The sequence below is a fragment of the Netta rufina genome, assembly GCF_964035555.1.
Source record: "Netta rufina genome assembly, chromosome: 4".
NCBI classification, from domain to species: domain Eukaryota; kingdom Metazoa; phylum Chordata; class Aves; order Anseriformes; family Anatidae; genus Netta; species Netta rufina.
The window spans coordinates 8,220,259-8,241,219 of NC_140127.1; the positions used below are offsets into that span (position 1 = coordinate 8,220,259).

The window sequence follows — 20,961 nt, forward strand, 5'->3', positions numbered from 1 at the left end:
GTGAACAGAAGCTTTCAGCCTCCCATTCAGCAAAAAAAAAAAAAAAAAAATTAGGCAATATGCTGAGCAAGCCTGTATTTATCAAGGTCATGTAAGGATAAGAAGTAAAAGAAGTGGTGCCATACATAGCAAAACTGATCTGTTAGACAGCAACAAAAATGTGGTAACTGCAACTATATTTGCACAGAAGAAATAGCAGAAAAGGAAAGTAACCAATAACAGAGACATTCAGAAGGTTTCCACTAACCTGGAGGGGAAATGAAGCAGATCCTTTGAAGAAAACACTGAAGAATCACTTAAAAAGTTAGGAGAAGCACTGAACGACAGAGTACCATAAATGAGTGGAGGACAATATTTCAACAGAGACATTTAATTGTGTTGTGTTATTATAGACTGCAAAAATGTTTTTCTCATTCCTAAATCTAGCAAAGAAGAAGAGACTGAAGACCTCAGAAGAGGATTTAAAAGGTGAGGAGAGAAACTCCAGGCAGCAAATGCATCTGAGCCTTCAGTAGGCCCATAGCTGAAAGAGAAATGGCTGTAGCTGGTGAGACTAGAGTGACTCAAGTGTTTTTTGTCTGTTTGGATTTTTAAGATACGAGAGACTAACATATAGTATTAGGAAAAGGAAGAGTCATTTGAGCTGGAGAGGTGAAATTGAGCAAGGGTGCAAAGTGATGAAAAGGAAGAAATGAAATATGATAAAGAAATGAAATATCTGGTAAAGTCCGGATTCAGAGTCAGAGGCATTACTCCCAGCTCTGCCAGAGCTGCATGGCAAGACCAAAGGGAAATAATTTCAATTGCCTGTGTTTAATGCCTACTATCTGTATGATGTCAATAATGCAAATTTCTCAGTGCCCTGAAGCTTGTTGAAAAAAGATGCAATATAAACATGAAACAGTTGCATTCTTACGTAAGAGGACAAAGAAAATCATAGAATTCAAATGAGGTGTTCCCTACTACGCTGCTTAAGCAACTATTTCAACAGAGGTAGAACCCAAAGAGGAACACCCAGCTCATCTCAGTCCTGAAAGTGGTAGGAACCTTGAAACACTTCTGAATACCTTCACATTAACCTTAGCTGCCAGAGGTTCTAGTTGTGCCTACTAATTAACTCCAAGAAAAAGACAAAAGCTATTTTGCATGATGAACCAGGTAAAATGCCAGCTGTTCTGAAGAGCATGCTCATAACAGCAATTTAAAACCTGGCAGGGAGAAGGGAAAAATTAAAAACTATTCAGAGGTTTCATTTATTAATTCAGAGTGAAAGATACTGGCTAAAATGCTCTATAGAGAATCTTTCAGGAAACAATGCATCGTAATCAGTGAAACTACTGTGAACATTGCTTTGATTCCTAGCTCCTACTTTAGAAGGGAGGATTAAATGAGCTTGAAGATGCACAGTCAACTGGAATAGTCTAAATATATTTATGCATTTATTAAGTATGGAAGAACATGTGACAGGGCTGCACGAATCTCCATCATTCTGAAACATTTCTAAGTTTAAATTTCCGTGTTTACATTTTTACAGGTTATTTATCTAAAAACTTATAAACTAACAAAGTGTATCTTCTTATCTTGGTAATGCTTCTGAACATTTGTGTGTATATATATATACAAGGTATATATACAAGGATATATATATATATATATATATATCCTTGTCTCAAAAACAGAAAATTGGTGGAAGAGGTTACAGATAGGCTATCAGTAAGGAGCTGTAGTATTGTGATTCCATGGAAAAGGTGGAAAAGGAATGTGGAAACAATCAGCAGTAATGTAGGCCCTTCTCTGAAGAGACACCAGCATGAGAATTTACACAGGGAGACAGATTCAGCTGCCAGTACTGCTTGTGCACAGCAGGTAAGGGGCATCCTTCTTTTCTCTGCCTTGCCCCCAGGGAAGGAAAGTACGAAACGCTATCAGTGCTTCTTTGGCTGGTAGAGCAGCAAGTTAAGGAGTGAGGAAAGTCAGCCACAAACCTCCTCTGCCCTCCTTGAAGGGTTTGCCAGTATCCCCTGCCTGCAAAAATTAGGCCATTCTTGTGTGCTTAAGGTATGCAGGGTACTGGGTGAGCTCTAAGATAATTATTTCTGAAGAAAAAAATAAGTAGTTTTAGATTATCTTCCACATTATATGACTGCATGTTTATAATGCATATGAAAATGGACCACTGATTCTCATTTGGGATCTTGTGCTCTTATTCTAACACTTACAGTGCTCTTCAGGTGGGAATTACTGTTTTTGGTGTGGTGTCAATGGCCACATAATTATAATAATATTATCACCAATCTCAGACCAAAGCAACTATCTGCTATCCCTTAACCACATTTATACATACATCTGTTATAACTATGTGTGACATAGTAATGTAATGATAGACATCTTTTTTTTCCCGTATGCATTTCTTAAAGCTAATGGCATGCTATTTCTGTCCGATAATATACACTAGTGATTGTCTTGACAACTAAATAGGAAGAAAGTCAGGACTGAAAATATTCCAGCAGCCAAATGCTGTTTTAATTGTACTGAAAAGTAGAGAAATAAAATTTGACACAACAAAAACAAAAAGAGTGAAAAGGAGAGATATGAAAAAGATGTCTAATCTACAAAATGAAAACATAAATGAAGTAAAACATACTGACAAGTGAGGTGAAAAACTGAAGATGTTCCAGCAGAAAAGTTCTTGTAGAAAACCTCACCATTTCTGGCTACTTCTGCTATGATGTTAGCTACTTTTGCTGTGCAGGAAGATTGTGGCGTCAACAGACTCGCGAACACCTGAAGCACTCCACTTTTCTGGATTTTTTCACTCGTCTCCGTATCTGAAAAACACATCACACAAAAATGACTTGTGCATCAGCTTGTACGGGGGAAGGAAAGAAGAAAGAAAGGAAAGGTAAATCTTCTCAAAGGTAATACTCAAAGTGATTGTTTTCCCATATAAGAAGCAGACGGCTACTTTGTGTTTGTTTCACATGATGTGCTCATACATCTTTACAATTTGCCATTCAGAATCAATCAATCTTTACAGGGTGGCTGTGTGTTAAATAAATAAATATGCACACATACTCGTGCATACGCAGAGCAACTACTGTAGAGACTGGCAGAAAGACTAAGGGCTATGGAGTGATATGCAGCAGCCTAAAGTACTGTGTAAAAAATCCAGGAATAGTACTCTGAAGTGACTAGTTGTGGCAAACATTCAAAGAATGATGGGGAAATCCTAACACCTGAGGGCAGAGTATATTGCAGCACAGGAGTCAGAAACTGGAGAAGGGGGAGAGCTAAACAGATCCTAGTCTGGACTCCTCTTATGCTCAGCTTGCTTATCTTCTATGTTACTCTGCTAACCTACAGTAGCTCCAGCATAGTCCCGGTAGAAAGGAAGGGAAAAATAAGAGTCCTTGTAATAGAGATTGAAGATTTCAGGACAAGGCTTTTCCTCTTTCTGCCTGTTACACTGCAGGAATTGTGCAGCTGCTCCGTAATAAGGCCCCACCCAGCGCTGCTGGCCTAATGCTCTGTACAACCTGAAAATGAACACTGAACATGAGCATGAATTGCAATTAAACAAAGGTACTAGATGCTAAATGTACTTTGCTAATGCTTTCCAATAACAGCATATTTGAGCTGAATACAAGTGTGATATGCATAAAAAATGCACAAAACCCCCCACACCACTTAAAATAAAAGCTTTAAGGTAAGTGCAAGTTAAAATAAAATTAAAAAAAAAATGCTAGAGCTTGCCAGTAACAGCAAGAAACCGATGCAGACTCTTCCTGTAGCTGGCTGTCAGGCATTTCAGCGTTGAGAAGGCTGACCTCACAGCACTGCTTTCTGCAGCTTCTCAAAAGCACCCTTACTGTGGTGCTATCAGGAGCTAACAAGACAGTCAGACTGGGCAGCAACAGTAGTAATCAATGGGTCTGCTTTTACACAGAACCTTTCAAATCAGGGAGTAAAGCGAGGGATGGATGCTCTTAAACAGCAAAGCAGGGGCCTTAAACTAATCCAATAGCTTTTTTTTTTTTCTTTTTTCCCAATAAAACATTCTCTGCTTTCCCCCTAGACAAGTAAATCCTTTTTTCTTTTGTTTTGTTTTGTGCGCCACGACCAGGTAATCTTCTAGAGTAGCAATTTGCAACCATTTTTTAGCTGAGCTTCACCTGTGAATAGCTAACAACATCTCACTGGGCACACTGCCTCCTCTTTCCTCACCCTCCTCCTCCTCCTCCCCTTCCCTACTCTCAGGGCTGCAGTTGCCTTTTGGACTCGTGGCAGCTCCAAGCCGACCCATGCCCCAAGCGCTGGGGACAGCTGCCTGAGCTGACCCTGAGCAGCAGCCCCACAAGCCTGGTAGAGGTCACTCCCGTTGGCTTTGTGGCTCACATATGGTGTGTACACGCTTCACTGGCCGGGAGCCAGTGAGGTCTAGGTGACAGAACAGGGATTCGAGGGAGAAAACTTCTAGCCTGGATTGCAGTCATGCCTCTGTGTTTCTGTATTTCTCGTGTTACCTTGGGACACCAGTCTTTGGCTGGGACTACTCATCTGCAATACAGTGATGACATCTGATTACAAACAGATTAGGTATGAAATGAAGATTAATTTCGATATAAGCATAATGAACATGCTAATTATTATTAAGCTATCTTCTCTCTGAAGATGCTACGTAAAAGAGCTTTTTACTTATTCGCAAGCTTTTGCAAGTTCTGACTTACAGCACATACTTTGTATATATGGAAGGATGAAAGAAAAGTTTGAATCCAGAAAAAAATCGTGACAGGACCAGAGACTGGTCCAGACTTTTCTTAGGTGTCTACTAAAGAAGAGATTCTCCTCTCTTAAGTTCAAAAACAAGAGTACAGAATTCAACACTGGACATGTAGGTATTTGTGAACCTGTACGATGTTAACCAGAATTAGAAGGCAGGAGACATTAATGCATTTTTTCATGCCATGCTGCTACATGGATACAGTATCCAGTCTTATTTTTATGATCTGTAGTTTGATGGACTTATTACTGTGCAAAGAATAAATCACATAAACAGGACAAAATATATCCTGCAAGAAGTGGGAAAATAAAATTAAATGCTTCTCCAGGCCAGTTTTATGTAGCAGATATGCTCTGATTTATTTTACTGTGATAAGCAAGTGAGTATCAATAGAAACACAGTGCTTAATACACCTGTTGGAAACTGGGATCTCAGCTAGCTGATATCACACGGATGAAAACGGAACATTGACTTTTTTAATCTTAAGCACTACAGGAGCCACACCAGCATATATTTTCCCCTTCAATAAACCAGCATCCCACTGGTTCTTGTTACCCAGGCTGAGCACCACCAACAAACTTTTGGTAGTTATGAAGGAGGGAAAACTGATGAATTTGCCAGCAGCGAGCATACGTCTCCCATCATTGGCAAGGGACACCCTTACCTCTGCTCTACCCTGAGTGAGGTAAATGCCATGAGGGTGCTCCAGCTTGTCTACTCCAGGTTTCCCTAAACCCTGCACTTCCTCTGCGGAACATTAGAAATGGTTTCAGCATAGGCAACCCTCAATTATTCCCTTCGCTTGTTCTCTTCACAGGCTGGAGAAGTCCTGTTTGTGTGTGTATGCAAGAAAGAGGGAGTCTTTGCTAAGGATGTGTACCTGCTGCATACTACTTTTATTCTTTTATTACTTTTATTTTAATTCAACTGTTATCTTTTGATTGTTTCAATGTATTGTCAATTGCAGTTGAGGCATGCAAACCAAATGTTCCTACAGGAGCAAGAAAGATCTGGACAAAACTTCCACCATGTAATCTCCTCATGCTTTCTATAACGGAGAAAACAGGAATTATAGTCAACGTTAATCATGTGTTAGCAAGTTGCCTTATGCTCACCATTTTAATCCCTTTAGCATAACCACGTTAAATTTCACATCCGTTCAATCTGTGCCTTAAGGAAACCTGGCAATCAAGGCAGCCAGATATCAGGGTGCCACACCCCAAAACCATTTTGCTCTAAGTGCATGCCCAGATTTCAGATGCTTTCTTTTAAAGCCCGATTTTGAGCCTGCGCGCACTAACCCCCCCCATAGAGCACCGACTGCCCTTATCATGAAGGAAAGAAACTGCAGGACTGTGATAACGCTGCTTCAGAAACAGCCCCTTTGCACACAATACAATACGGTGCTGTGCCACGGCAGCACAATTGGGGGGGGGAAAGCCCTAAGGTCAAACCTGCAGCTTTAGATGTCTCTTTATATCACTGGATATCAAGATGAAGAATATGTTAGATCACATAGTTCCAAAATCTTATTAATGTCATAGCAGGGTGATTAAAATGTCAATATCCTCGCTTTTTCATGGTTTTTGCAGTGCCTGAAGTCAGAATAATAACGGGTGTGGGCAGGCAATTCTTTAATGCCATAGATCAGAGCTGGAGAGCTCAGCACCGGGGCTATCAGACTGCTTAATTAAGTGGCAGAAATCATTATAGGAAAAAATCCAATGAGTGTCTCAAATTAAATTGTCTCTCCCCTCTCAGCTCTATTTCCTGTTAGATTTTACTCCTCTCTATCTCACTCTTTTTTCATCTCTGCATCATTTCCTCCATCTTCAAGTGAAAGAGAAGGCAGGGAGTGGAAAGGGAAGGGAAAGGCATAGCTGTCAGAATTGCCACTACTTGCCAGCAGAAGAAAAATATTGGTGCACAGTTCCTGCTCTCTTTGAGCAAGGATTTTAAGTTCCACTATTAGATATTTTGTTGGTGCAAGCAATTTCTTATTCCAGAAGAAAAAAGAGTTTAAAATAATCCAATATTAGCAAAGGCTAGCACTGCAATAATTCCCTTGTTGTGGAGCTTTACATGAGAAATGAGGCACACCACAGAATTGTAAATAAGCAGCTCCACGAGCGCCCTCTTTATTAAGCCAACCATGTTAGTCTTTTGAAAAATGTATGTATTTCTAGCTGCAAAGATGTTTTATAAACCTCCAGAAACCACTGCAGAAAATTACCTTGGCTTTACAACGTCCCTCCCACATGTACTCATCAGAAAGAGGAGGATGAACACATGAATAAATAATGATGAACCACGTATATCATGAAAGGAACCTTCCATCTGTTCCCTCAAAAGACAGAAGGGAAGAGAACGAAGGGAGCAAGGGATATCTTTCTAACTGGCGCATTCTCTTATCTACCACAGCAAAAAAAAGTTCATGTACCGAGTAAGTACTGATGCTCGCATCACATACCCTATACTGCCTCTCGCAAGAAGCACTGTCTGTCTCTCTGCATCCTACTGCTGTTTTTTTTTCCAAACCACAAAATGGAGATTTTAGTCTGACTGAAAGAACACAAATAGTGGGTTGTAAAGAACCTCAGTAAAACAAATAATGTGATCTCATGCAACAAGACATACACCACAGAGAAAGGAGGCTTTTGTTTAACATACCTTAGCCAAAAAGACCGTTCCAATTACCAAGATTTGTTTTTACAGAAAAAGAAAAGAGAGAGAATGAAATGTATAAATACATCTTCTGTTGGCACACTCCTCCCCACATAGGGAATTCCCCACAAATATAATCTGCTTGCTCACGTATCCTTCAAACTAGACCCCTAGGAGGGAGGGAAGATTCTCCCTTAGCTGTGTGAAGGTTTTCAGCATGATGTTTGCTCTGTTCTGTTGCTGCCAGCAGCAACAGGGCAACTTCAGCTCCTATTTTTTAATGAAGAAGCAGAGATAGTGCACAGATGTTTGTAATTAAAATCTCAGCTCTAACAAGGAAGGAAGGACAGATGGAGAGACAGATTCACCAACCAGCTAGCTGCATGATTCCCACTGATTAAATTCCCCAAAAGCTGTATCCAAAGAATAAAAGTGAATTGCAGGATGAGACTCAGGACTTGAATAGCCTGTTGCAGGTACCAGTGAAGAAATTTAATAAACACACATGCCAGCTTTGTGTTCTGTAAAGAAACATACACATGGATACTTCCATGGGTGCTTTGCAGCACAAAGCAGAATATTAAGGGTAGGCGGCTAGGAGTCTGTTTTCCTGAGCTTAGTTAGTGCCCTGACACTTATTTTGGTGGATTTATATGAGCTGCTAGTTCCCCCTGTCCACCGTTCTGACTGACCCTCTGCAGGAGGCAACCACTTCGGTAGCTCAGTTGCTTAAAGAGTTCGATAATTAGTGCCTGAGCTGCCTAGTTCATTGTCTAGCCTCTAAGAACAAATGTCATCCACAAGCACCTTCATGTTTTATACTCAGCTTGTGTTTTAATTTGCCTCCTCCATTGCTTGTACCAACTGGATTTATTACAGGACCTTAGGTACAACCTTAAGTATCCTCACGTTTTAGTTTTTCAATCTGTGTAACAGGTTTTAATTTAAAAATACAATCAGATTTGAAATTTGCATATTCTATATTCAGGAAATGTTTCATATTCCTTGTAAGCAATCTCTTAAGAGTGCTCTCAAGCAAGCTCAAATGCCTATTGTAAAATTCTGCCCAGTGCTATCTGAGAAACTGTGTCTACATACAAAATATATTTTCTTAGGAATTGATATTTTTAAAATGATTTGCTGCCAAAGCATTTTAAGGGAAAACCTAATCTAAAAAAGATTATGTTTGTAAGTCATAAGGGATTGGGCCAAAGCTATGAAATTTCAGACCTAAAATTGAGAATTACATGCTCTCTATAAATACTGTTGTTTATTTTGTGTATTTTTTTTTTTTTTTTGTAAGAACAGGCCTTTTCTTCTGCTTCTGTATTGCAATTCAAAAATAAAATCTAAAAAGAAATTTTTATATTCTGTTATCTGGAACTACTGTTCACTGAGGCCTCCTGAGAAGAAGGAACATATCATACTTAATCTTTATTTGGCACATTGTATATTCAACAAATAGTCCTTGGAATTTAACACTCGGATAAACATCATTTAAGTATTTGGCACTAACTAAATATATCACTATTAAGAGGAATTTATGTAAAATATAACCCCACTAGGCAGCAGTGATTACTACCCAGTATCATTAGGCTAGGCCAGTTTACTGGGAGATAGTCCAATAAAAAGCAGTCACCTTGATTTAGTATGTTCCAATTAAATAGGTATACTGTAATAATATATCATATACAGCACTTATGATGAAACATTTCTGCATTATGTGTATACAGTGCCACAAAAATGCAGCAGTTTCATGAGCTAAGATGCAGCAAGCATCTGTAGCAAAAGGAAGGAATGCTTTATAACACAGTATATGAGACAAAACTCCTTCTTACAGAATATCCACCAGAATCCCCAACTTCCAGAAAGGCATTTGACTACCAGCCTTCTCAAGTAAACCTAATGGACTGTAATGAGCTTAATTGGCTGAGCTGGCCCAATTAGATTCGTACCTCTGCTACAAGAGATTATCTGCATCCGAGGCAGAGTAGAAATTCTTGCTTGTGTGAGCACGCTGGTCTAAGATGTGGTCTTTTCAGTTTAACAGTTTCTTGCCAACAAAACCCTATTGCTGACGTAACTGTACTGGCGAAAGACAAAAAAATAGTTAACATGCATTTTCTTGGTAATGTTACTTTCTGAGGGATGTGGTGTAAGTTATTATAAAGGAATAGCACAGTGTAAGGTATAGCAAAGGAATGTTTTAGCCAGTAGAAACAGCATCTGTACTAAGATGGTTTCCATCCTCCCTAAGCCTTCCCTGGCAGCAGAATGTAACACCTTCCTCAGGGTTTTAAGTACTACTTTCATTTTCTCTTCAAAACTCATTCCATTTATGAAAATGTTCCTGTCAAAAATTTCTTCCTCTGAAATCCACTATCACCACCTATGTGAGCGTTAAGACTTGGATTTTATACTTACAAGCCCATCAAAATTACTTCTGTCATGCCAGATATTCCAAATTATGTTAAATGTTATATTAACTTCTGCTAATCTAGATGTAAAATATAATTCATCCGTAAATGCTAAATGCTTGTGTTATGCCTTTTGCTTTACATTTCATTACATTATAATCCCCATCAAGAAGACCAGGTTTATAGGATAGCAAAGATGGTGTGCTGAAGAAATAAACTGGAAATAACACCTTTGAAGAAAAAATGCTTTCCTTGACACCAACTGTCACGCAGAAATCAACATTGATGGTGACACATAACAAAGGAATTGCAAGAAGAGGCTACACACATTTTAGATCTGAACATCTACCTTATACATCTGTATGTATAAGGTAGATGTTCATATATCATATAGATCTATATCTATACCTTATACAGGTACAGTTCTTGAACTCAGTGGGACTAAGAACACGTATGAATTTATGTCCTTCAAGATATGGATATATGGAAATATTGGCAGAATCAGGACCTTTCTTTATATTCCTTTTACTAATTTTACTCTAAATATTCATGCTCCAGTAACTGAGGTAAAACAATAGAGATTTTGAGTGTGAGCAGCTGTTGCAGAAGGTGATGGGAATTAAGAAGATATGGCATCCATCACTGCCTAGGTACCTAGGTACTTTTAGTTTGTTGGTTTTCTTTCAAAATTAATATCTTTAAATCTGTCCTACCCTTCTCCCATTTCTTTCCTTCATTTAAAAAATGCATACTACTTTATTCCTTGTTACTCATCCACTTAGTCTCAACTTTTCCGTTTCTATTCCCTCTCCCTCTCTTGGTTTGAGTAGACAGATTAAATGAATTATCCCTGCACCACTGAATCCAAAGATGCTGGATCAAGACTTAGCAGCTGCTAACTGGCACCACTTTGTGTCTCCGATATGCACAGAACAGGAGTTGCTGAAGGTGCTACAGGTAGCTCAGTACTACTCTTAGTATTTTAGCAGTTTCCATGACAAAGCAGGAACAACAAAGTAGTAAAATCTTTGTCACGGGCTAAGGGCATCATCTTCCTAAAGAATACCATCATCTCAGTAGACAACTACGGATTGCAGTAGACAATTAGCAATAATATGGTTTTGTTCTTGCCTTTTTGGAGGAGGGCATTCTAGCTTTCACCTGCATATTTCCTTTTCGTAAGTTACCACTGCCCATTTGAGTGTTCAGGCTAGGACAGTGTCAGACACCAGGACTAACAGGCAGGCAGGGCTGCTGTGCTCAGACACAACAGGCACCCGTGGGTGGCTCCAAGATCCCTCATGGTTGACAGATGCTAGCAATATGGAGGGCAGACCTCAGAAGGCTCAGAAATCCACCTGGAAAGGAGACTGCTGCTAAGAAGAATGGGCAATGATAAAGATCAAAGAGAAGTTAGAGAGCAACGAAATTTAACATTCAACTTGACTCCACTACTTATTAATAGGCCACTGATTAATCGGTATCATTGCTTGCCGACTTGCCTGCACTACGCTGTCTTGCTGTGATTGTCCACAGGCTTGTGTTGTTGCAGCTCACTCATCAGTAATGAGCATTAAATCTGTGGGGGTGCTGAGTGCTCTTTTTTATTTATGTGAAGCGACAGTAGCCAAAAGCTAATCCTACATGTGCGTGTCAGAATAGGGCCTGCAGATGGTTATTATTTTGTTTTAGGCTAAAATGCTGTGGAAAAGTTCACAATTATGAAAGCATTGTTACTCGGTCACTGTGTACCTGAAGTGAGACACCTCATTTTACTCTTATTCTGCTTAAATTTGACTTCAAAACTGCAAAAGGTTAGTTTGGTGTTGTTTATGGTAAAATTTGACTGAGCAACATCTGAAATGCAGAGATTTTTCTCTATACTTCAGAAAAGGTCAGCTTAAAATACCTATCAATGGGAACAAATGAATGTAATTTCAGGTAATTTTTGTGTCTTAGAATAACTCTGCTAGGACAAAGGGCTCTATAGATTATTTTTTTCTACGTTTGGGTTGGGGGGGTAACCAGTCTTTCACTTTCATAGTAATGTGTGAGACAATCACAGAAACAAAACATGAAACGACCACTACTTAATACTGTATGTACTGCACAACATTTCTCTGAAATAGCATGGCATTCTGATGTGCTAAAAGTTAAGCAGAGAGACACTTACTTGACTCTGCAATTAAGTGCATGTATTTTGAGCTGCCATAAATGTATAAAAAGATAATAGAAAAAAAGTTAGGTAAACAGATTTTTTATTTTTTTTTTTTCATAAATCAAAGGCATCAGCAGTGGCAATACATTTGAAAAAATTCAGTTAAGCTGATATTTCTTAGGTGAGATCTGAATTTAGCAATTACAAAAAAAATTGTCTCTGAATCTTCTGTGATTTTTTTCCTCCAGTACAGGAATTGTTCTGAATTGTTCTATGGCCAGTAAGGATCAGAAAAAGTAACGTCAATTATAGGAAGAGTATGAGTACAAGCTAAATTCGACAGCATATGGAAGTCACAGTTATAAAGAACAGAACAAAATCAAGAATTTCCAACTCAGATATAACCTCTGTGTTAACATATGGTTGTGAGAACTGGAAATCCACCAAAACATTAAAGACAGGAAACTAGATGCCTTTGAAAGCAAGTGTCTACAGAAGATTCAGGGCATAGGATGGTAAGTTTCATCTCTGATGAAGGAAGTGAGAAATCAGTTCTTTCTGCTGAAATCCACCATTTTCTTTAGCAGATGCCAACGCATCCTCCTCTGTGATGCCATCAAATGGGATCCAAGGGGTTTCAGAAAACCCACTGGTTTCAAGAGACTTTCAAGAGAAAACCTTTTTGGACTTTCAAGAGAAAACCTGAACAGAAGCTTTAGGTAGGAGGGCTGAGCTCACGATCTCAGCCCCAGAAAGCTGAAACAGCAGGAAGTGATGGAAAAGACCTGCTAGCATTTGCTCAGGAAGTTTGTAACATCATGTTGTTTTCTCTGATGCGATAAAGCGAGTATATACAAATGAAAATACGGCTTACAGTATATAGCTAAAATATGTTGGAGGGGAAAAAAAAAAAAAAGGCAGAAAAAAATGACATACCAAAGAAGCCTTAGAATAACGCTGAAATTTGCAGTTTCAGACATGAAGCTAAAATTTTCCTGTATCATCTGATAGTTCCTTATCAGTGATCAGCATAACTCAATAAATAGAACATTGTGCATCTTAGCCAGTCACATCTTGAAGGTAAAGTGTGTTATTTTAAACCTTCTTCATTAAACTGTAACTGCTTTCCAAAATTTCTAACCCCTTTTTCAAAAATGGGGCCCTGCCCTCTCACTTAAACATATCTTTATTGGCATAATTTTGCCTCAGCACTTTTTTTTACACACCAACGTGCAAACTCAGAAGCAGCCTCTCAAACAGCATGTGTAAAAAATGGCTGGAAATGCGTGTGCTTGCCTTTGCACTTCAGTCACACACCAGGCATTTTTCAGAGCCAGGTGCTGAAGGCTGGGATTAGTGGGCATTTTCAGCCTCTTACACTGAGAAAGAATATCAGAGCCAAAAATAATGTTCTCAGCCGATTTTCAGATTCCTCATCTGTCAAATCTGGGTTATTTATGTCTGCTATAACCTCTTGTATCTGAAATGCAGCATGTCTGGACTAGCAATAACATTTTCATTTTTCTGTTGTTACTGCAATAATTGTCCCAGAAGGCCTGTGGTTTAAAAGAAAACCAATATTTCCTCCCAGTTTTCTTTTTCCAGGCAGTCCTTTCTTGTGGACCTCTATTTGAGGATCTTAAGATAACTATTTTTTGATAGACGTAACATTTATGAGACAGCACTTCATAGGTATAAATCACTATATAATAATACATGTATGCAGTGATGGCCAATATTGTTTTCTATTGCACTTCCCTACCATGATTAACCTACCATTCCCAAAATCTGGTAGTACATAGTCATATATCTTTTTGGATATGAGAAAAGAGCATCTGCTACTTCTCAGAAATCTAAGTTTATAATCTGTCAAAATACTCTTATCCAGCATGTAATGTTTCCTAGGTTTACCTTTACCTTTCCTAGGTTTTATGTATAAAAAACTAGATTCCTAGCTGCAATTCAGCTATCACGTTTTTTTGTTAGTTTAGGCTGTCATTGATTAAGGCCTAAATTAAAAATGTTTGACCCAATAAAATCATAAATGGATGAAGATGTATCCATTGTCTCACAGATTTTCTTCTGCATAAAACGATTTAAGTTCCAATTACTACATCCTCTGAATTACGACAATAATAAAACACGTAACATTGTGCTCTTAAAACAAAACTCTTGAAACCAAATAATTGTTTTCTGTTTCATAACACAGTTCTTGGTTCCAAAATAGAAAATAACATGAGCACGTAGTAATATTCAGCTGCTTTTTGTTATTCAAAAAGTAATAATATTCAGTAATACACCAAGTCTAATGATGCCACTAGAGATGGTGTCATTAGATGTCATTTTTCTACAGTATCTGCACTGAGAGTTTCTGTCAGTCAGGCAAGCAAATATGCCTCCCTTGCATCTTCAGTTCCACTTGTATGTAGGGGAAGAATGACTTTTCAGAGAATGTCCTTCTGTAATTGCAATTAAAACAAAATAACAAACATGCAAAATACCCTTTGATTCCGAAGTTGCTAAATACGACAGCAATTTAGCAAAAATATCACACCAAATATGAAGCTTTTAATATTATGGCCAAGACGCGTAGGCAGATGGCTCTGGGCTTCAGACAAGTATGTGATATTTCTGTGGTGTCAGAGGGCAGTCTGAAGCCCCGGGGAAGGGAACTTGCTCCCCGCTTCACAGTGAACACAGGGAGATGACACGACAATGTTTCTCTGAGAGAAATGCATTCAGACTCACCTACCAGAGCTCTCTTTGCTTTCATTGCCTCCTGTGGATTTTTTCTGCAGACTTTAATTCATTTTTGTCTTTACAGACTTTATTATAAAGCAGCTAGAAGGCAAACTGTTTATTACTCTAGCCTATTTGGGGTGGGGGTGGGAAGGGGGAAGAAAACAACCCCTGTTTGTAAAACATTTTCAAATTATAATGGAAGGAATTTTAACATATTACACACAAAATGAAATTACATTTTGCAATGCACTGTTAAGCTTAGCATTGTTGTTCTTAAGCTGAATTGAAACAAAAAGCTGCAGAACCTCAGAATCAAATGCTCTGACAAACTAATTCCTCTTTTTTTTTTTTTTTTTTTTTGTCTTTTCCAATTATTATGATAATTCTGCACTTCATTTTACTGTAAACTATCTGCTTACAGGTCAGCAAAATTCGTTTTTGACAGTAACACACCAAACCATGTCTATACATCTAAATTGTACAGGACAGACAATGGAGCCACTTGTTTAATGTATAGTTTTTAAAAGATAACACATGTGATATATGAATTTCACCTCCTGATTTGGTAGAAGCCAGTAATTCATTCAGTGCATGGCTGACTGACTCTATTTCTCTGCTGCTGACACTGCTTATGTATCATGCACCACAGCCTGCCTTCAGAGATCTAAAATACAGAAAGTTCAGCTGTTCAGAAATTACGAATGCTGCTGGGTGGAAGGAGATCAAGCACTTGTGTTTTGCTTTCAGAAATACGGTGGGCAGAATGGGTACAAAGTCCCCAGCTATGCCAGTTGACTTCACTGGGAATGCTGAAGGAAGTTCATGAAATAAGGTGTGTTTTCCTATTGTAAAGTATTTCTAACACGTGCTTATCTCTTATTCCCCTGTCATCGCTACCTCTCTGAGCCTATAGCCCTCCGTTTTATCCAGTGCCTCTAGATCGTCCATATATGACTGGCCCCAGCCACAAGTGCTGGTGACACATAAGAACTAAAACATCTGCATAAATAGGAATAAATGTCTCTCCAAACAATGTCTCCTGAAGAAACCATCTGTGCAGAATTTTCAGGCCCAGGTCTCAGATGTGAAAGGCTTTACTGCTGTCTCCCTAGACAAATAGTAGCTAAAAGCATTTCAAATTGACTTGCTAAATATTTACGGGCAGTTATCAGAAATTATTCTCCGACTCACCCTTGTGTAGTATAGTACGTGTGTATGCATATGACTTAATTTGGTTGGTGTGACAAATGGCAGAAAAGCTCATAAGGCTAGACAAGGGGTATCATGTTCCAGGGCACTACAATTATCAAACAAGCGATGGGTTGGCAAAAGGATTGTTAAAAAAAAAAAAAAAAGAAAGAAAAAGGACAAGCAACAGATGACATAAAAAGCAATTAGAGCTACAACATTCATCTCAATTTCACCATCCCTTTCTATATGGCATGTCATATAATATTGGAAGAAAGTAATTTGTAACATTTTAACATAAGAAAAAGTTAAAAGATTGCATGCAAAGTAAACGGAACCAAACCTGTCACTGTACTGTTGGAGACTAAGGAAATTACCTTATGTTTCTGCAACAACCACAACATATGCTGCATGCATGCAGCTAGCAATTAAAAGCAGTGTAATAGTTCTTTGTGTAGAAAAATTCCCGTGTAGATGCAGCATTTCTACACTGAACTTGTAGGAATGATACATTTTTATTTCCTTTGTTAAAAACACAATGTTGTACTAACACAGGGTTTAACTGTGGTTTTTGGCTGGTGGTACATGGGAGTGGGTTCCATTAGTGTATTAAAAATACAGTCAATTTTATGTAAGTTAAAATAATATTTACATTTCTAAGTCTCAGTGAATATAAGTTATGTGACTTAAGATACCACTATGAACTCCCAATGAAATCACAGACCTATAAAATTTTATTAAAATAAACCCTACTCCTTGCATGGATTATTTTTCTGTTCTTACTCTAATATGATGACTTACTGAACTATAATCAGAATGCAAATTTCATTAATATTATCATACACATGGGAATATATTAAGGGAAAGTAGAATCATTATTTGAGAAATTTTATTAAAACTATTTCTGTTACAATTAACCTATAATTTAGTATAAACAATCTGACTTCTAATTATTATTACTCAGCTTTTACCTTTCTTTGAAGGATCTCCAGTGGAAACATTGCTATTTTAATGTTATATGAAAACACAACTAATAAAACTTTCCCATGTAAAACATATTCCACATTATCTACCTAGACATTATTTAATTCTACCCGCAAAAGAAGAGACTAGCTATGAATCAATCATTGTGGCATCACTCCATGCACTCTGGGGACAGCCTGTACAGTATGAACAGTCTTCAGAGCAGTCCTGGTAAATTCCCTTATCTTACATATAGATGTATGTGTATATAGATATTTATATATAGTCACGAAAGGTTAGACTACTAGCTTTAATAATAGGTTATTCTTAAGGTACCCAAACATGACTTATCTGGCAGAAATTTGCTAACAGTATGCCTTTGCACTGTAGCTCACTGGTTCTCCTGTTTCAACTCATTTTGGGCAAATCAAGTTATTAAAAAAAAATAAACTGATTTAAAGTATTAAAAAAATATTTCATGAAAAAAAATCACATTTTAAAATGACAAAACATCTCTTTGACTCTAAACAGTTTAAACTATGTTCTCTGAAGTGTATGGAATCATCTCTTAAACCATTCTGTCACGTTGTCTTGCTTTGTTTACGGGTTACGTGTTACTGCTCCTATCTACCAATATAAATTATGTCATTTCTGTGAAATGATTGACTTATTGTTAATGGTAAAACATTTGTGATCATTTAGCCCCAAATGTTGTTTGCTTGATATACATATATTGAGAGAGAGAGAGAGATGTATTAATACACAGAGGTATAGTTTGTAACACATCTATACGATATTACCACATATGTAATCTGTACATACAGTACCCACTGTACCAAATAAAGAAATAAATAAATCCATATTAAGAAGTTAACTAGATGGATAAGAACTATGAGAAAGGACATTCACTGGCTGCTTGGTCAAAGGAAGAACGACTATCCCACTATATCGGTAGCTCAATTATATCCCACAGACTGCAGTGTTTAGAAAGACAATTATATAATATAACTACTTCTTGAACCAATCTATTACATGCCATTTACCTAATAATCTCTGAAGTCTTCTGAATGCGCTGGTGTTCTTACAAATTTATGCCAAAAGAGAAGCCTGTGTTCTTTCTGAATTTTTTTTTTTCAAAATCATCAGACTATCTTGGGAACTAAAGCCTTTTTTTTTCCTGGAAACTCAGTAAAACTTTGGTATCAAACTGTCTAATTTACTTGAAAAGCAACTGATTTATAGGCTCCTAATTTACTAACAAGATGTTGAAAAGACTGTCCTATCTAACCCATCTAATTTTTAGTGAGTTATTTTAGACAAAATGCTTTTGCCATTTCGGCTCTTCCCTCCCCCTAAATTGGATTATCATCAAACATACTTTCTTTAAAGTCTTTACTTTGATAGTTTCTGTAAAACAAGCCTTTTCATACTCACTTTTTGGACTAGCAAAGAATTTCTTCCCTAGTTCAAAGGTATCAGAAGCAAATTTTGGATGCATAGTTGATCACTAAGAAAGCTGACTCTCTTCTCCACAGAACACACGCAGAGGTATAAGCATATTGGCACCTAATCTCCTCTACTTTGTAGCTGTAGGGTAGTAATCTTTATCACAAAATACATCCTCTCCTTTGGGATACTGTCAAACCGGAAAATTAATTACCTAGAAATGGAAAGGTCAGTTTAATTACCCAAAGCTGGAACCTTATTCTCCGTTTTGGAGGATAACTTCCTGCTTGGTTTGTTCTTTCCAGTAAGCTTGGAAATATCCTACAGCAATTTACCAAAGTTCTAGGTGGGGCACTTAATTCTTCCTTTTTTTTTTTCTGCCAAAAGAAAAAGATTGCCGTGTTCTCTAAGGATGCAGTTTTGAAGGATATCATCTGAATTGTCTTTCAGATATATATATTCAAGGTGCAGTTAATGGCCTGAGCAATTTAAAAAAGGGCAATAGTGCTTTTCTACTTAAACTTTTTGATGAAAAGTTCACGCCAGTCATCAATGAGTGATCATTATTAAAAAATTTTGTGTTTTTTTGGTCAACCTTGAAAAAAAACTTGAAACTGCACCTTCATTGAGGGCAGCCCACTTAAGACTTTTAGTGGACGAAGATCTCTATATCCACTGGAAATTAATTGTCCTTACCTCCACTTAGAGTTGATACTTGGCTAACCTGGGAATTGGTAAGCAATGTCACTATGTGTATAAAATCATTGTGAGAATGAATAGGTGGTGGATAAAATGATTATCTTCTAGGCAGAGAAAAATGCGATGAAAGGAAGATCAGAAAAGATAGGTCAAAATCCTAATCTGTTTATCTGATTTGGCAGCCACAAGATCAGAAGAGAAAGGATTTTGGAAAGAAGAGTAAAGCCCCTCACTGCAATGGAAGAGAGTCATCTGGTTGCAAGGAACCACTGGTATGCTTGCTGTGCATTAGTCAAAATTACTTCGCATCTGCCAAACTTGTGCTGTGACATAGCTATGCAACCTTCACAGGCAAAATGATAAACTCTGCTATTTATACTAAGCACTAAGTGCATCGTCATTATTCATACCGTCTTCTTTTTATTGCTTAAGTTTAAGCATTAGACTTTAAAATATTGGAAATACCAAAGCCAATTGAAAATTGGATTAAAGAATTGGATACACCTAATAAATAAACCTGTTATAAAAATGATTCATCATCAAAAAATGAGTTGATCTAAAAAACGGAGTTTATTATTTCCTGGCTGACATCTCCTTGCAAAATAATTAAAATGAAACAAAAAAACCCACACCACTACCATTCAATGCAAAGACTGTTACTATCCACATGACATCTTTGATGTGATATGGATGGAACTTATATCCTATTGTGAAAAACCTCATTTTACACCAAGGAAACCAAAATGATGTGAATAACATCATGGGGAAGAAACATGAGTTATTGATAGCATATACTTTTGAGAGTACAGATATTTACAAAAGACCATCATTTTATTTTTTAAAAAAAAGAAGTGTAATTATGACTTATATCTATTCTGACAAGTTTTTTGACCTGAAATTGTACACAGATTTTTCTTCTGCCACCATGTGAAGTGCTAAGAAAGTTAAACCTGGAAGAGTCTCATCATCTTAATTTACCATACCTTTCTGCCTGCAAAGAGTAGGGACACACATTCCACAGCTTTCAGTAAACAAACAAACAAAGCAAAAAAAACCTCTTCTTGTTCCATTCTTAAGTTATTTTTGTTATCATACTAGTTGTTAAATGTGGACTATCTTGGGATAGCAGGCCCACTTCTGCTAATTAAAACTACTTTCCTAAGAAATATAAATTCAAAATATGAGGAAAAATACATTATGGATAGGAAACCATGCTCTTTTAACCAGAATTAGCAAGCAGCCCCCATATCCCTCTCCCTGTCCTAGCAGGCTCATTTGTCCATCTTTGTTTTTTGTGTGAAGAAATCTTCAATTTTCAAAGTTCTTGTGCTATGTCATAATATTGGAAAAAGGACTGGACTACAGCTGTTACAAACATCAGGAATTTAACTACTACTGTCTTCATTGCCACCTGAATGTCACACATATGTGGGTTAAAAAAAAAACACCACAACAAAACCCAGAGCAATCAGTCTAGCAGCCCATTGCTTGAGTGAGTCTTTCAGACATAATTTATTATCTCCCTTTTTATTCACTGATCTCATGATATGGTTTAAAATTTGAAAGGTCCATAGAACTTACTGTTTTGTGCCAGAGCTTGAAGCAGACAGTCCAAGCATCCCTCCAAGCTATCTGCCGTGCTGTCAGTGGTTGTTATCTTCAGCTTTTTCAGGGCATCACTTAGATTATCTGCTTGGTAAACACAAAGAGAAGAGAAATCAGTGTCCTTTGCAATTTGGTAACAGCACTGAATGTAAATAGTTACTGTAAAGTAAACAAAATCCTGTGTCAATGAAGAAGGAATGAATGGTCTATAGTATATGGTCTATATTTCTGAGTATATAAAAAGCCAGGAGTCAAAGGTTATGCATGAAATTAAACCTTTCAAATTTATACACACATTT

The 20,961-nt window shown here is 37.5% G+C and overlaps 1 protein-coding gene across 4 annotated transcripts in view; it reads right to left on the bottom strand.

The window, feature by feature from the left end:
• RAP1GDS1 (Rap1 GTPase-GDP dissociation stimulator 1) overlaps nucleotides 1-20,961 on the bottom strand; it is a 94,894-nt gene that overhangs the window by 42,524 nt on the left and 31,409 nt on the right. For 3 of the 4 annotated variants that reach the window (XM_084285841.1, XM_084285840.1, XM_084285843.1), the window contains exons 2-3: nucleotides 20,639-20,746; nucleotides 2,706-2,828 (exon numbers count right to left, since the gene is read on the bottom strand). In XM_084285841.1, coding sequence (XP_084141967.1) covers nucleotides 2,706-2,828; nucleotides 20,639-20,746 — 231 coding nt within the window. Of the gene's footprint in view, nucleotides 1-2,644; nucleotides 2,829-20,638; nucleotides 20,747-20,961 lie in introns of those variants that run through there. The other variant, XM_084285842.1, reaches the window with a different exon arrangement.